The 14,513-nt window shown below is 36.0% G+C and overlaps 1 protein-coding gene across 2 annotated transcripts; it reads left to right on the forward strand.

The window, feature by feature from the left end:
• The first annotated feature begins 49 nt into the window (after positions 1-49).
• On the forward strand, positions 50-14,227 carry LOC123309763 (coiled-coil domain-containing protein 170-like). Of its 2 annotated transcripts, none has more exons than XM_044893012.1 (8): positions 50-593; positions 4,374-4,883; positions 5,047-5,359; positions 7,374-7,546; positions 8,537-8,737; positions 11,879-12,022; positions 13,169-13,441; positions 13,493-14,227. In XM_044893012.1, the coding sequence occupies exons 1-8, from the start codon at positions 489-491 to the stop codon at positions 14,021-14,023; spliced, it is 2,250 nt and encodes a 749-aa protein (XP_044748947.1). In that variant the 5' UTR covers positions 50-488; the 3' UTR covers positions 14,024-14,227. The 2 variants fall into 2 exon arrangements, with proteins under 2 accessions (XP_044748947.1, XP_044748948.1); XM_044893013.1 differs by lacking the exon at positions 50-593 and adding an exon at positions 2,639-2,759.
• Positions 14,228-14,513: the final 286 nt, after the last annotated feature.

Here is a 14,513-nt window from a genome sequence, read left to right on the forward strand (position 1 = left end):
TCATGTCTATCAGAGATATTGAAATGAGCAATAATCGAAATATTTAAATGGACATTGGGAAAGATGAAACTGATCGATCAGAACTCAATCTTGGCAATTTGTTGATAAAATTCTTTTAGGGTTTCCTGAATGGACTTAGCTTTTCAAAGCTTTCATAAACACATTCTGTCTCGACAAGATTCAATATATGATTTCCATGCGAGCGTAGACAAGCAAAATCTAGTGAAAGGATTAAAGTGGACTCTACAGGACGACATACTCCCAATTTCTAATGAAAACAACCCTTCGCGTGGGGTTGCTCATAACGGCTCCTATTCACCTTGGTTTTATCGATCAGACAAACGCTGAATATGTCCAACTCAGGCCTCTGAGAATAATTTCTGAGCTTCGGATTTCGATTTTGTATACAAACAAATGTTTTTGATTGTTCCACTCGACCAGGGGCTCCGTTCACCGATGGAATTTTGGGACCGGCAGTGTTATAAAATATGGCTGAGGAGGGACCGGTAGATCCTGCAGGAGAGACTGTGGTTTCATCAGGTAATTCTGAAGAGGATTGGCATATATTTGACATACTTTGCCGAGAAAACAAGGTGAGTGGACCTATCTATGAGAATTTGTTAGATCACTGATGCTCAATATCACTCATGAGATTTGGCTTAAAATTTTGAGTGTTATCTAATTAGATAACTCTTTCCTGAAAATTTTCATTTATCACCGTCGGCTTGATAATTTACCTGAAGCGTGGGAAAAATTGACAAAGATACTTGAAAATGGGTTTCAACAAACGGAAGCCTTCATTTCAAAACGTACTCATGATCTTATGCCAAGTCTTCCTCTCTGTGTTAGTCGCTCATGCTTTTGTCTATCTGTTTCTCTCTTCACTATAGTCATTCTCTCTCGATATACCAATTGCTTCAGTTGAATTTCAAAATGAAATGAAAACTACTCTGGGTTTTTGAGTATTGGGGGTTAATACTCAAAGTCTGGGTACTGTCTCATTTAATCTCATGACATGATATAATAGGACAATGAGAGTAAAGTTTATAACTAAAAGTGGAAACCGAAAAATTAATATGAAACATAATGAGAATAACTCAATGCCTTTCCCACCTTAGAATGTTATTTGTTGAATATATTGAAAATGATCAATTTTAGGCATACGATTGATGAAACATTTTTATTTGTTTTTAGTAGTGTAGTCAAAATTTATTGAAAAATATGGGTTTTCATTTAAAATGAGGCATACGATTGATGAAACATTTTTATTTGTTTTTAGTAGTGTAGTCAAAATTTATTGAAAAATATGGGTTTTCATTTAAAATGAGGAAGTTTTTCATCAAAACTCCAATCAAACTTTGGCCTACTCAGTTTTGTGTGAAGTCTCTGTGAAATTGTTTTATCCATACAGGGTGTTTTGCTTTTATTCTTGTTTCACTAATGAATTTCTTTATTTATTAGCTAATTACTATCATCTTCTACAAAACTTCACTTTGTTTTTCAAGAAGATTTTCACATATAAATGTATCCAAGAATAGTCCTCAAAAGCTCATGATAAATTAGAAATATCTTTTTGTGCAATACTGGCAAACTGATCAGTTAATGAAACCCTATACATAAAATTGTTGATTCACATAAATCAATGAAATTTTTTACCAAATCTATTGAAATTAGATCCGAATAATTCATTTATGTTATTTCGATGATTCTGAACAAAGATTTTAAGTATTCGGATATTCCAAAGATATACAGCTCATGGAAAATATTCTAAAAGTTAGAAAATGGTTTTCGCCAGAACGTGTCTATGATAGTATAACCTGAACTATCGTTTTTGTTTTATCTGCCCTATGGATGTCACTCAGCGTATTGGTACCGAATTTTTAGGTCAAATATCTCCCTTCCTCAAATATCGATCCAAAATATAATTAAGTAATTCTCCTTGTGGAGATAGGAATTGCAATTCATTTGAGGAATCCGTTGACAGCATATAGAAATGATGTAACTGTGGGGGTACAATAATGAGCACAATTTATGATAAAAGGGATCTCAAAGATGGTTTATTCATATCTAGGTATTTCTGGAGTCAACACAGACTATATACCTGATGATGATAGGATTATATTGGCAACAATCAATAAAAACCGAGTTTTCCCAATATGAGATTTATACTCATTCATTCCATTCAAATTTGATATGATATATAGACGTATCAAGCTAAATATAAGCCAGATTTGCCTTTACTTTCGAATAAGAACAAAATTTAACATAACTATCGATTCATTCAATATATTGCACTAGAAATAGTTGAACTACACTGGCAAATTATACACCCTTCCTGATGTGTATTTACACTCTCGCAAGTAAGATTCTTTCCATATCTTATGAAAATAATGTTCATCCTTTCATGTTGACTGCATTAGGTTAAATATTATGATTCGATTTTCATTTGGAAAGACAGGTTTCCTGAAGCTATTACAGGCATAGGAGGTTATCCATAAGAATGATTGAAAAAACCAAATGGAATACCTATATTTAATTGCATATTCGTTTTCATTATCTACTTCGGATTGATTTTTCCAACATTTTATGTAAATTCTCCGGACGATCGGAGTTTGCGTTTTAAAATAGCAATTCAAACGTAGGTAATGTTGCCTGATAGCAAACTATCAAAGGCACGAATGTTTAGTCAGTTGCCGTGGGAGTTTTGACATGATATTATCCTAGAGAAGGCATGGATCGACATACTAGTGAACCTTTGTGTGAGTAAATTGATTCATCATTATGATGAGAAACAAACAATTTCCGCATAAAAACTTTTCCTCCTCACTTTGGGGAACATCAATTTTGGCGAGATCATCGAAGGGGGTTAACGAAACTCTTTTTTATTCCCATGGACTGATCCCTATTATTCTGGTCATTTTATCGAATACCGGTAGATTCGGGTGACTTGGGACAATTACCCCCCTTACAGATTTTTTTGTTTCTTACCATTTATGAATGAAGGGACAAACTTATAAGATTGTGTAGCGTCTTTTCGATTAGTTCAACAATTAATTCCTGTTGAGTTTGCCGTGGCCAGAGCGTTTGAATTGACAGGAAAAATTAACGCTTTTTTATGGCCCTCATACTTTTTAGTGTCCTGTACATGTGTTTCACTTTGTGCATGTGTAATTTTTTTCTGGATACGTGGGATATTGGGATATTAGATATGTCATGAAACAAGGTTGTTTACAAATCAAACGGCAACACGGATCTCATTAATTTCTTTTGTTGTTTCATAGTTTGACTTGGGACAATGCCGAATAGACAAGCGGCGCATTGGCAGCAGGAAATATGCCGATTTTTCGCAGGATATATTCACGATATTTCCACAGAGAAATCACCAAAGAATGAAAGAACAGATTTTAACTTGTGTCTCAAGCCTCTCAAATCGCTGGTTGACTTGGGACAAGTACATTTTATTTGTTTTCAAAACTTATATCCGAATTATGAAGCATGGTATCCTAATCAATAGTCTGAGTCATTGAGCATATTCGAACCTCTTTTTCATATAACAATAGGTGACCGTTTTGAAAATATGACGAATGGAATTCAACAATCGTCCCAAGTCACCCGAATCTACGGTATTTCAAAATTTCACACCATTCAGAATTCATAGCGAGTTGTGACTCATTCATTTCGATTTGAAATAATTCGAGTTATCAGTAGTAGTCCCTCCTTTTCTTCTAATCTTGATTAAGAAGGGTAAGGCTGACCCATAGACATAGAGGCATGGACTGTGCCTTCCCTTTATTTCTATGCATGAAATACGGTCAAAAAAGTGACAAAGACAAACTGAACATCGGGCATGCAGTTGTCTTTTTCTAGTATTTTGATTGGTCCGAACTCACTCCTATGTGAACACAAAAGAGGCAGGTAATGGCCCGACATACATTTCTCTCTTTCTATCAAATACCCAATTTCATGCAGGCATTGCTGAGTCCATGTCTCTATGTCTATATTGGGCTGACTGGCCACCGAATGAGAAGTTGAGCGAAGCTGAGCGTTTTCAATGCTAAATGACAAGGTACGTCACTACATCACATATTAGCATTGAAAACGCTCAGCTTCGCTCAACTTCAGGCCTGTCAGCCTAAGAATGAAACGCTTTCTAAGAGTCTTTCATCTCTGTGAAAGTGTTTTTTATTTCGAACATTTCATGCTCAGAATAATCTCTCTTCATTCCTATTGAACTCTCGAGGATTACAGTTGCTATATACAGCATACAAGGATAAAACTTTTGGTTTTCATTTGAAATCCAGACGTTTTCCAGGAAATATCTGAGCGATTTTTCCATGATTTCTTTAGGTTAAACCCCGAATATTTCATTTCAGATGGATGAAAACGGAGTAGACATAACAACAGCGCTGAAGAGCGAATTAGCTGCTCTCCAATATAAAAGAGATCGCCTAACGGCAGAGCTAGAAGACATGAGGTGCCAATTCAGATCTCGGGATCAGAGATGCTTGGAGCTCCAAGTAGAAGCAGAGCAACTGCGCGAACAATCAGCGCGTCAAAATGCCATAATATCGTCTCTGAAAAAACGAATTCACGACCTAGAAGAAAGGGAGAGAAATTTATATTCCGCTCAGAGTAGGAGCGAGATAGCTTACCAAACTGCCTTGAGGGACAATAAATACCACGAAGAGAAGATCAAGGAGCTGGAGCAGAAATTAAGGAACACCGAGATGGATCTGGCGTCGCAGGAGCAGAAGAAAGAATCTGCTAGGTTGCAAATGCAGGATTTTATTAGGAGGCTCTGCGTTGCTTTGGGATCTGATATAAGTGACAGTGCACATATGTCCCCAGAAGCTTTAGTACATAAAGCTTCAGAGTTAGTACAGGTAAAAACAAAAAACTTCGTTATATACTGTGAGTGAATAGTAGCTCACAAAATTCCCATACTCGGTGTTTACTATTTTAAATTGAACATGATAATTTGCGTAGGTAATTTGAAACTTCTATAATTTCCTGATGGTAATACCCAAAGTGTTTCTCAAATACTAGGACACTTCACGTTTGAGGAGTAGAACAACGAACATAAACGATACTCTGGCAACAGTAGAGCTGGAGCTGAGAACCTGTCGGGAAAATTTAGAAAGAGCTATATCGGACAAGGAATGTCTCCAGAGACAATCAGCATCGCAAATCATGGAGATCGATCGGCTGAAACAGGAGAAGGAATCGTTGGAGATGCAGCACAGGGCTAACGAAAGGGAGCTGGCAGAACTGAGAGAAAAACTTTCTTATTCCAATAAGAGTCTAGGGTCTGCTAGCGGAAATTTGGCTCAACAAGAAGCAACTGTGTGTCAGTTAAGAGGTAAATTAATTAATTTAATCAATTAATCAAAAATATGTATTTATAATTTTATTCTTATTTCGCAATTTTGAAAAAAAAATACAAGGATTGACTTCAGTTTTAGAATAGTATCGCCAATTTAACCAGGACATTATTCCAGAAAAACGAGAAAATAAATACTAGTCTTCTTAGGACTGAATGTTATCCGAGTTCTCAGACTCTTCAGAATCTTTGAAACTTAGAAGAAAATTCTAAAGGAGATGGGAGTAGCTCAACTTATTATCATAACCGTAAATTATGACACCAATAAACTGAGTTCTATATACGCATTATTTAATCAACACTGATAGTTATCAATGTAACTATCCACATATTTAATTGAAGCTGAACACTAGAAGTTTTCCTCAAAAAAATAAATTTTTTTTATAAGAATTTTCCATCTTCTTATGACAAAATATCTACGCGATTCATCTTAAAATAAACTGCTCCACATGAGTTAGGGATATTGACTTGAATTGCGAAAAAAATATAGTTGAAATAAGATTTCTGTGATGAGAATTCATATCAATATGATTTCAAGTTGCAAATTAATTTTAGCCTGTAGGTCTGCACCTTATACAGGGTGGTTAAGAAAAATCGAGTAAAATAACGAAATTTTATTCCCAGAGAATTCAAGCATTTTAAGACTATCAATACAATGTATGGCCTCCACGGGCATCATTAACAGCTTGACATCTTCTTTTCATACTAAACACGAGGTTGTTGAACATTTCTTGAGAAATTTGGTTCCATAAACGAGGTAGAAGCTCTCTCAGATCATTTAAGGATTCTGGGGTAGGTTGATGTTTATCTAATCTTCTTTGGAGCATATCCCATGCATGTTCTATGCAATTGAAATCTGGTGAGTGCGGAGGTATTGGTAAATGTAGCGTTATCGTCTAGAAATTGAAAAGTTTCACCAATAGCAGCGTGAAAATTTGGCACAACATTGTCAATGACATGCTCCCTATAGTGTAAGGCGGTCATATTCCCAGGACAAATATGTAGATCTGTGCGCCCGTTGAAACATATCCCGGCCCATACCATAACACTACCCCCTCGGAATGGATGGACTTCTTGGACATAGCGACGATTACGGGGTATGCGTGGGATTGTCCATACCCTTATTCTTCGAGAATCTGAAAATCGTCCATATCTGGATTCATCAGTGAAAAGGACACTACGCCATTGATCGTTCCAATTGATATGTTGCCTTGCCCTTTACTGTATTTGACGCTTATGGTCAATTGTTAATGGAACTCCTCTTAATGGACGTCTAGAACCTAGATTCACCTCTCTCGAACGTCGTCTGATGGTTCCGATGGAAACTTGGACCCCATCTGCATTTTGAAGAGTAGCATTCTACACGTAGATGTAGGGTTTCTTCTCGCCGAAACGGTGATGAAACGATCCTGAGCAGATGTTGTTTTTCGTAGCCCACCAAGCCTTGGTCTTTCCAACACGGAACCTGTCTCCCTGAACCTATTACAAAATCGAGATATCACACTTTGGCTGACTTGGAGTCTTTCCGCTACAACAACCTGAGTTAGGCCACTTTGTAGCATTCCGATAGCCCAATTAGCCTCAGCGTTAATTAACGTCATGGCATTTTCAGAAAACTCGTTTCAAATCGAAGCCGTTGATAAACTGACTTCAATTCAAAATAAGAACATTCATAAAGTATATGCAAAGAACAAAACTTCAGAAAAAAGGCGACCAGATTGACGAAATGTCTCATACTGATTTTTATCGGATCGATTCAAGTTGCTATTGAGTTATAAATGATTTTACAGCGATTTTCTCGAAGATTACATACTTTCAAAAACTATTGAATACGATATCCCTAACTCTTGTGGAGCAGATTATTTCAGATGCCTATAACTTCGACTGTCGAAGATATTTTGCATTTCAAGGAAATATTTGCGTTGAAAAATGGTGTGATATTTCGAAGAATTCATTAATATTTATCTCTAAAACTCCTGTTATCCACTTCCAGAGGAACTGAAGACAAGGGATGAAAGAATTCAACGAATCCAGAACGAGAATCGACATTTTCTGGAGTCTCTGGCAATCTTACTCAGCACTCCAACTCGTTTCGTTGAATCATTGGAAGTAACGATCAAGGACCGAATAAGGGATCTAACCACAGAGGTTAAGGAGAAGACTGCGGTAATTATTACATATTTTTGAATAATGACCCTATAATCTAATTTTTTTTTAAATGAATTCGGTTGGAAATTTCTGGTTAGCATGTCAAATCTGTCAAAATTGACATGTTCCTCGAGTGGGTAGAATCAAAAACGGTAACATGTGTTGCAAGAAAATTTAATAGATGATTTTTTTGTCAAAAAATTTGGTGACTCTTTTATATAATTTCCTTTTGGGCAACTCCTGCTCAGATGCAGTTCCCTAAAGATGGCACCTGAAAAACCCAAAAAAGGTTTAGTGGTGTTTCCAAATGAATAAAAGGGGCAGGAAAAGCCACCCCAAAAATTTGTCCTACGGGAAGCTTTATTCCTTTCCAAATAAGTTCTTTTGTAATTTCCTTGATTGAATTTCGAATATTTCGAATGAGCGGTAGAGGAAAGTATACAGGGTTAGAACTATTGAGAGGCTGACTATAGGAATATCGAAAACCGTTAAAAATAAAGGGTGGCTTGAATCACAAAAGTAGTATAACAGTATAATCGCTATATAGAATTATGACTACACACCGAAATTCGTGTAGTTATCTCCAAAAACAAATGAGTTATGAAGAAAAAATGATAATCTTGATTTTCAGTTTTTTCGAGATATCTCAGGAACCATCAGAGATATTGGGGAACTGTTTAGACCCACCCACTCATCCCTGAATAACGCAACTTTTTCCTAATTCAAGCCACCCTGTATTTCTAACGGTTTTCGATATCCCTGTAGTCCCCCTCTAAATAGTTCTAACCCTGTATATCCACATTTTGTGAAATTTACTTCTTTTGAACCTGATATTGGTTAAATTTATCAAACAGGCTATGAAATTTCATAAATTGAAGTTTAATATTCGATATTCCAACGAGCAACATTATGCGTTAAAATTTCATGGCCAAATTCACAATTTTTTTAATTTTACATTGAAGTTTCGAATGGATGGATGAATGTTGATGATTTACTCTACTTTTTCAGCAATTGGAATCATTGAAAGAAACCTTGAACAACGAACAGCAGCAGTTATCTCGACAAATATCTCTGAACGATCAAGCAAACGCTAGAATTCGTAATTTAGAGGAAGAGAAGGCCCATTTAGAATCACGTTTGAATAAAGCAGAGAACGATATAACAAGTTGCGAAATGGCAAAAGATGGATTCAGGAGGGATAAGCAAACGGTATGGTCTTATTCAGCTGTATTTAGGCAATACATTTTTAATCAGATACTTAATTCCAAAACTACACAAATCTTCATAAAGATCAACTATACTGCTTGAAAATTGGCATGCTTAAAACTTCTTTCCGAATGCCAATACGGTATGAACAGAGTTGAATTTAATTTTCCCCAGAGAAGTTGTCATATTGAAATTGAACCTCTTTCATTTCATTCCGGAATATTCAGGCAGAATCGGATATAGCTACTTTTTTTCTTCAGCCAATCGAGTGATTTCGATATAGACGGTAAAATTTCATCCCATGCCCCAGGATAAATGAAGGCATGTTTCCTAGTTTCCGACTAGCAGTTCTGGACTTTTCCGTTGAATAGAAATCGTTTCATTTCTTGTCACAAGGTCACTTGTTCCTTGCTGAATTCGAGGCAGGACGCGGAAATGCAATCCCATTTTCACTTCATGCACGAAATTTCATCAAAACACTGCTCGTGCATGAATTTTCATTTATGAACTGAATCACCGCGATAATGCAGGTGTGGGATGAAAAATTGCAATGAGTATTTGGATGATACACGAAATTTTTCCGGGATCTATGCACTTTCCGTTGAATTACACCGATAAAGTTGAGGTTAGATGGAGATTTATCGAATATTTGCCTCAGTTTTTCCATAAGCACTAAAGTTTTTGACAATTAGACTATCTATTCGACTTTGCAATGAAAAATTACCGAAATATTTCCCAACTCAAAGCAAAGAGAGTCCCGATTATTTACAGCTTTAATTTTTCAGATGAAATACCGTGAATTTTTCGTCATGAAAGAATTAATATTCTATTGTAGAAAGTAATGCAGGGACTAAATCCCTCATGCCAAAACATCAATTCATTTTTCGTTGAATTGCAAAAATAATTCCTTGAATATACGAGGATGTATTGATATCTAGTTAGCCTAGACCAATTCCATGCATAAAAAAAATATTCCTTTACCATAGCAACGAACAATAACTCATTAGAAGTGTCAGTGTGAAGTTTGAGGTCAAAAAAGTATACCAGAGTTACGCAATAAATTAAAAGAAAGAAGATGTTCACCGAGATTGTGAAAATCGAAAAATTGGAGTATCGAGCCATCATCAAGTACCTGTATTTAAAAGGGTTAAGAGGTAAGCAGATTTACGAAGATATGCTTTATACCCTTGGTGATCAATGTTCTTCGTGTGCGACCGTGAAAAATTGGACTGCAAGCTTCAAAAGAGGTAAATTTTCCATTGAAGATGATGACCAATCAGGAAAGCCAGTTTCTGTGTCAGTCCCCGAAAATATCGATGACATGATTTTATCAGACCGTCGAATGGGGCTAAAACGGATATCTGAAGCACTGAATATTTCATACGAACGCGTTCATAATATAGTTTACGTCAATTTGGACATGAGAAAAATTGCTGCAAAATGGATCCCCCCCAAATGTTTGAATGTTGACCAAAAGCGTGCAAGGGTAGGAGCATCGAGTTCAATCTGTGCTCGATTTGAAAACGATGTAGACTTCTTAAACCGAATTCTTACTGTGGATGAGACTTGGGTACATTTATACGATCCAGAAACAAAGCAACAATCGATGGAATGGCGACACTCTGGTTCTCCAAGACCTAAGAAGTATCGTGTCCAAAATTACGCTGGAAAAGTTCTTGCTTCAGTTTTTTGGGATTGCCATGGAGTAATCATGATTGATTTTTTGGATAAGGGTAAAACAATAACCGGAGATTACTATTCGACATTACTGACCACTCTACAGGAAAAAATTAAAGAGAAAAGACGCGGAAAGCTATACAAAGGTGTTTTGTTTTTGCAGGACAACGCAACTGCACACAAATCTCATGTTGCCATGCAAAAAATTCGTGAGTTCGGGTTTGAATTACTAGAGCACCCCCTTATTCAACATATTTGACTCCATCCGACTATTATCTCTTTCCTCAACTGAAAAAATGTTTAAAAGGTCGCAAATTTCCTTCCAACGAGGAGGTAATAAAAGCTGTGGAGGTCTGGTTTGCAGAACAAGATGAAACTGTAATAAATGTATCCAATTAAGAGGAGAATATGTTGAGTAATAAAATATTTTGACATTGCAATTTTGTTTGGTTCTATAGTAGACTAAGAATTTTTCAATATATCCTCGTAATAGTCCATTCACTTTTATAAAAGCACTCGGTTCACCTTGGAATAAATTTCTCCAGTTTTGGTAATTAGAACGCAGTAAGTTTCGCACACGTGAACGACAGCTACAATTTATGTATCAATAATTTTTCTTTATTGATACCCACTATTTTTTGAACCGAGCATTCTGCAAACGACATTTTGCACAAAGGTTGGCGTATAATGTTCGAATTCGAGTCTGCCAATCAACATTGAATTCCGTGTCCTTGCTGATTGGATGTCAGGCATGAAAATCAATCTGAATTTCTGTCAAAAACCATTGCGAATGATCAGACTAAAAACCATCTCTTTTCAAATGGTTTGAAAATCTCTACTGAATAATTTTTGAGAAAACTGATGAGTCTTTTTGTACGTACCTTCGGTCAGTTAGTTTGCTCCTAGTAATTTCCGGAATAGTCTACTTCAACATCCATCTAACCTCCCCTACTTTGTACTGTTTATTTCCGTTTCCTCCTCAACCTAATGTTTCTCGAGTAGGTAAACAAGTTAATTGAAAACAAAGAATGGGATCTTTCAAGATAGAATGAACTTTTCCAGAGACCTACACGAGTTCCTATTTATTTTCCTATAACTGCTTGTTGCATTCGAAGTGTTTATTTGACGAACTTTCTTCCTTTTCGTTTCACAAATAATGAATTGACTGCTTTGAGTTCACTGAAAGCTCGTGCTGTTCTGGATATATGATATAACCAGATGGAAAAACAAGTTCATTGATCTTGAATATATTCCGATATTATAGAATAATGTGATGCATTTACGTGATTCTTGGAGAAATGATTCAAATTTCCCTGGAAAGTTAGTGAAAATATTTCTTATACATATTCCTGATTATCAGCGTTATATTTGATATGTTTTCGAATTCATTTCCTCCAATGTAACTTATTAGGAAACTTTTAATGGATATCTCCTGCCTTGTACGTTAAGAATTGTTTTTGTTTTCAGTTCATGAACTTTTTGGAACGTCTAGCTAGGGCCCTGAATATGGAAGAAATAGCACACGATATCGGTGTTGATTTGCATACGGAATCTCTTCTGCTACGCGCAGAACAACTTGCCAGATTAGAAAGCGACAAGTTGGTTGATAAGGTATGTATTTGCTAGATTTTCTTTCTGAAAATTATTCGATGCAAATTTCAGCATCCTACAAAAGTTCTGCATAAAACTATAGTTAGTTGACGAGATTGGATTCGAAAGTTAATTATTCAACTAATTGTAAACCTTTTATTGGTCGAATTTATAATTCCTTCTATTCATAAGAAAAATTGAATACTGATTTTAGAGTCCAAAATAATCCATTGGTCAAAATAATTGATGTTAAATTATGGGATGGGTTTCAACTTTGAAAATGTTTGAGGTACTCAGTAATGGTATATTTTTCTGATTTCGATTTGCTGCTGAGATTTCATCTGAAGTGTTGATATGTTTTGATGAGATGAAGAAATGAATTAAATTAATATTGAATTCAGAAGGATAATTAATGGAATAGAGAGCTGCAGTAGAAAAAATAAATAATTGGAAGGGTTATCTAACGTCTGAAAAAAATTATGCGTTTTTTTATTCGGTGTCACCTAATTGATAAGTCTTTATGAACTACAAGAGATGAGAAATGCCAAAAAATAGGTCATTGACAAAATTTCATTTGTAACTCTCCATAAGTACCTACCTATTCTGATTTTTTAAGTAGAGTGTGTATCTTTTCCGTTATTTTAATTGTATATGTTTTAATAATGTTAGCTGCTTTGCTGTGGATATGGAACTTTACCACGTCTGCAACGTGAAAAATCAAAACATGATTGTTCCCTCCGCGAAGTAAGCCGTAGAGAATCTAAAACCTTTAATGGCTTGGAAATTTCCCAGATCTTTACAGTAGCTAAACCACAAACAGCGCTTAAATGCTTTCTCACATAACAGCTATCATTCCAGGTATAACAGACGTTCAAGGACATAGTCAGTGGACTATAACAAATATTGTCTTTTCACCATTGTATTTATAAAAAAATTTCTTAATATTGTAGTTGGCTTAATTTAAAAAAAATATTTTTCGCCCTAAAAGGATATTCATAATGAAAGTAATGCATTATTAGGTACACATATACTTGTTCCTATTTGAATGCATGCCATCTAGTGACATAGTCAACAGCTATTCGTAGAAATTGAGACTACCCATCCACAATTCAACCAAAGATGCCCACTAAGTAGTTCATAATCAATTTCTCCTCTACTTTCTTATAGACTGCTTTAGTCTATCAACTCCAAAGAAGAGTTCGCAATCTTAGGGAACAAGTCCAGAGGAAAGACCTTCACCTTGATCTCCTGCGTCGAAAACTGAATCTCCAAGAAGACAACATCAAGAATAAGTGTCTCCTTCAGAGCGAAAGAGACGAGGCTAATATGCGAGTAAAAAAATTGATCAAACAAGTCGATCATCTCCAAGCCCAACTCTCTGAAGCGAAATCTCAAATAAGAGATCTCAACAGCCAATTAGCTGAAGCCGCTGATTATAAGGTAATTCCATATGGGTATTCTTTCTAGTCTTCTTTGTGTATTTATTTTCAGATAACAGCTTTGGAGAGGGGTAGAAAAATCGAGGACCTTCAAAAGAGACTGATAGAATCTGAAACGCTCCGAACTAAATACAACAGAAAACTGACCCAGCTCAAGGATCAAGTAAGGTCTACTGGCGAAACGATAGAGCAAGAAAGGAATATAAGTGAACATTCAATGCAGCTTCTTAGGGACGAATTAGCGAGGGTTAAAGAAACCCTTTCGGAACTTCAGAGGAGAGAAGCTCAATTACAAAGTTTCAAGTCCTCAATTGCCAAGATTCTTGGTGTTGCTCTTCCAATGCCAGATTACGAACTGATTGGGAGATTGCAGAAACTGGTGGATGCCCATCATGACTTCACATTAGTGTCGAGAAGATATGACGACCCTGTTTTGAGACTGGCAACTAGGAGTCCGACTGGGGGTAGCAGGATTTCGAGGACACCAGATCGGTCTAGATACGACGACTCTGGCTATACAGATGGCGTGGACTTGGACGATATGGACGATGACTTGTTCAAGAGACAGATACGGCCTATATGACATACGCATTTCGATGTCTAAGACATCGATCAGGCAGTTAACAGGATTGGTAGAAGAAAGTAGGAATAATAATTGTAACGTCGGATCTGTTTTGCTTAAACTTGGATGAATCAAATTGAGATGAGGAGGTGATCAGAAGTTGGAATGTAGTTCTGGATTAGAGAACCAAAGAAGTATCTGTTCAACTGTGAGGGTTCAAGATTTCTTGATTCGAAGTCAGAGATGGAATGGACTTTTTGTTATGTATGAAGTCTGTACGGCTTGAAACTTTACATTATGTGTTCATATGCATGTCCAGTGCCTTCAGGAAATAAAGCTTGTCCTTTTATGAGTAATGATTTCTTTACGTAGTAGGTATTTACCTTCTCCAAAAATAAATAATAATTATTAATAATAATAATTGCGTACATGTAAAAGGGAAATAAAAAAACGATTGTTTATGTACTGATGTAATGTCAGGTTAACCTGGTTCAAAAAAGATTCCTCATGT

Source organism: Coccinella septempunctata, chromosome 3, assembly GCF_907165205.1.
Source record: "Coccinella septempunctata chromosome 3, icCocSept1.1, whole genome shotgun sequence".
Taxonomy (NCBI): domain Eukaryota; kingdom Metazoa; phylum Arthropoda; class Insecta; order Coleoptera; family Coccinellidae; genus Coccinella; species Coccinella septempunctata.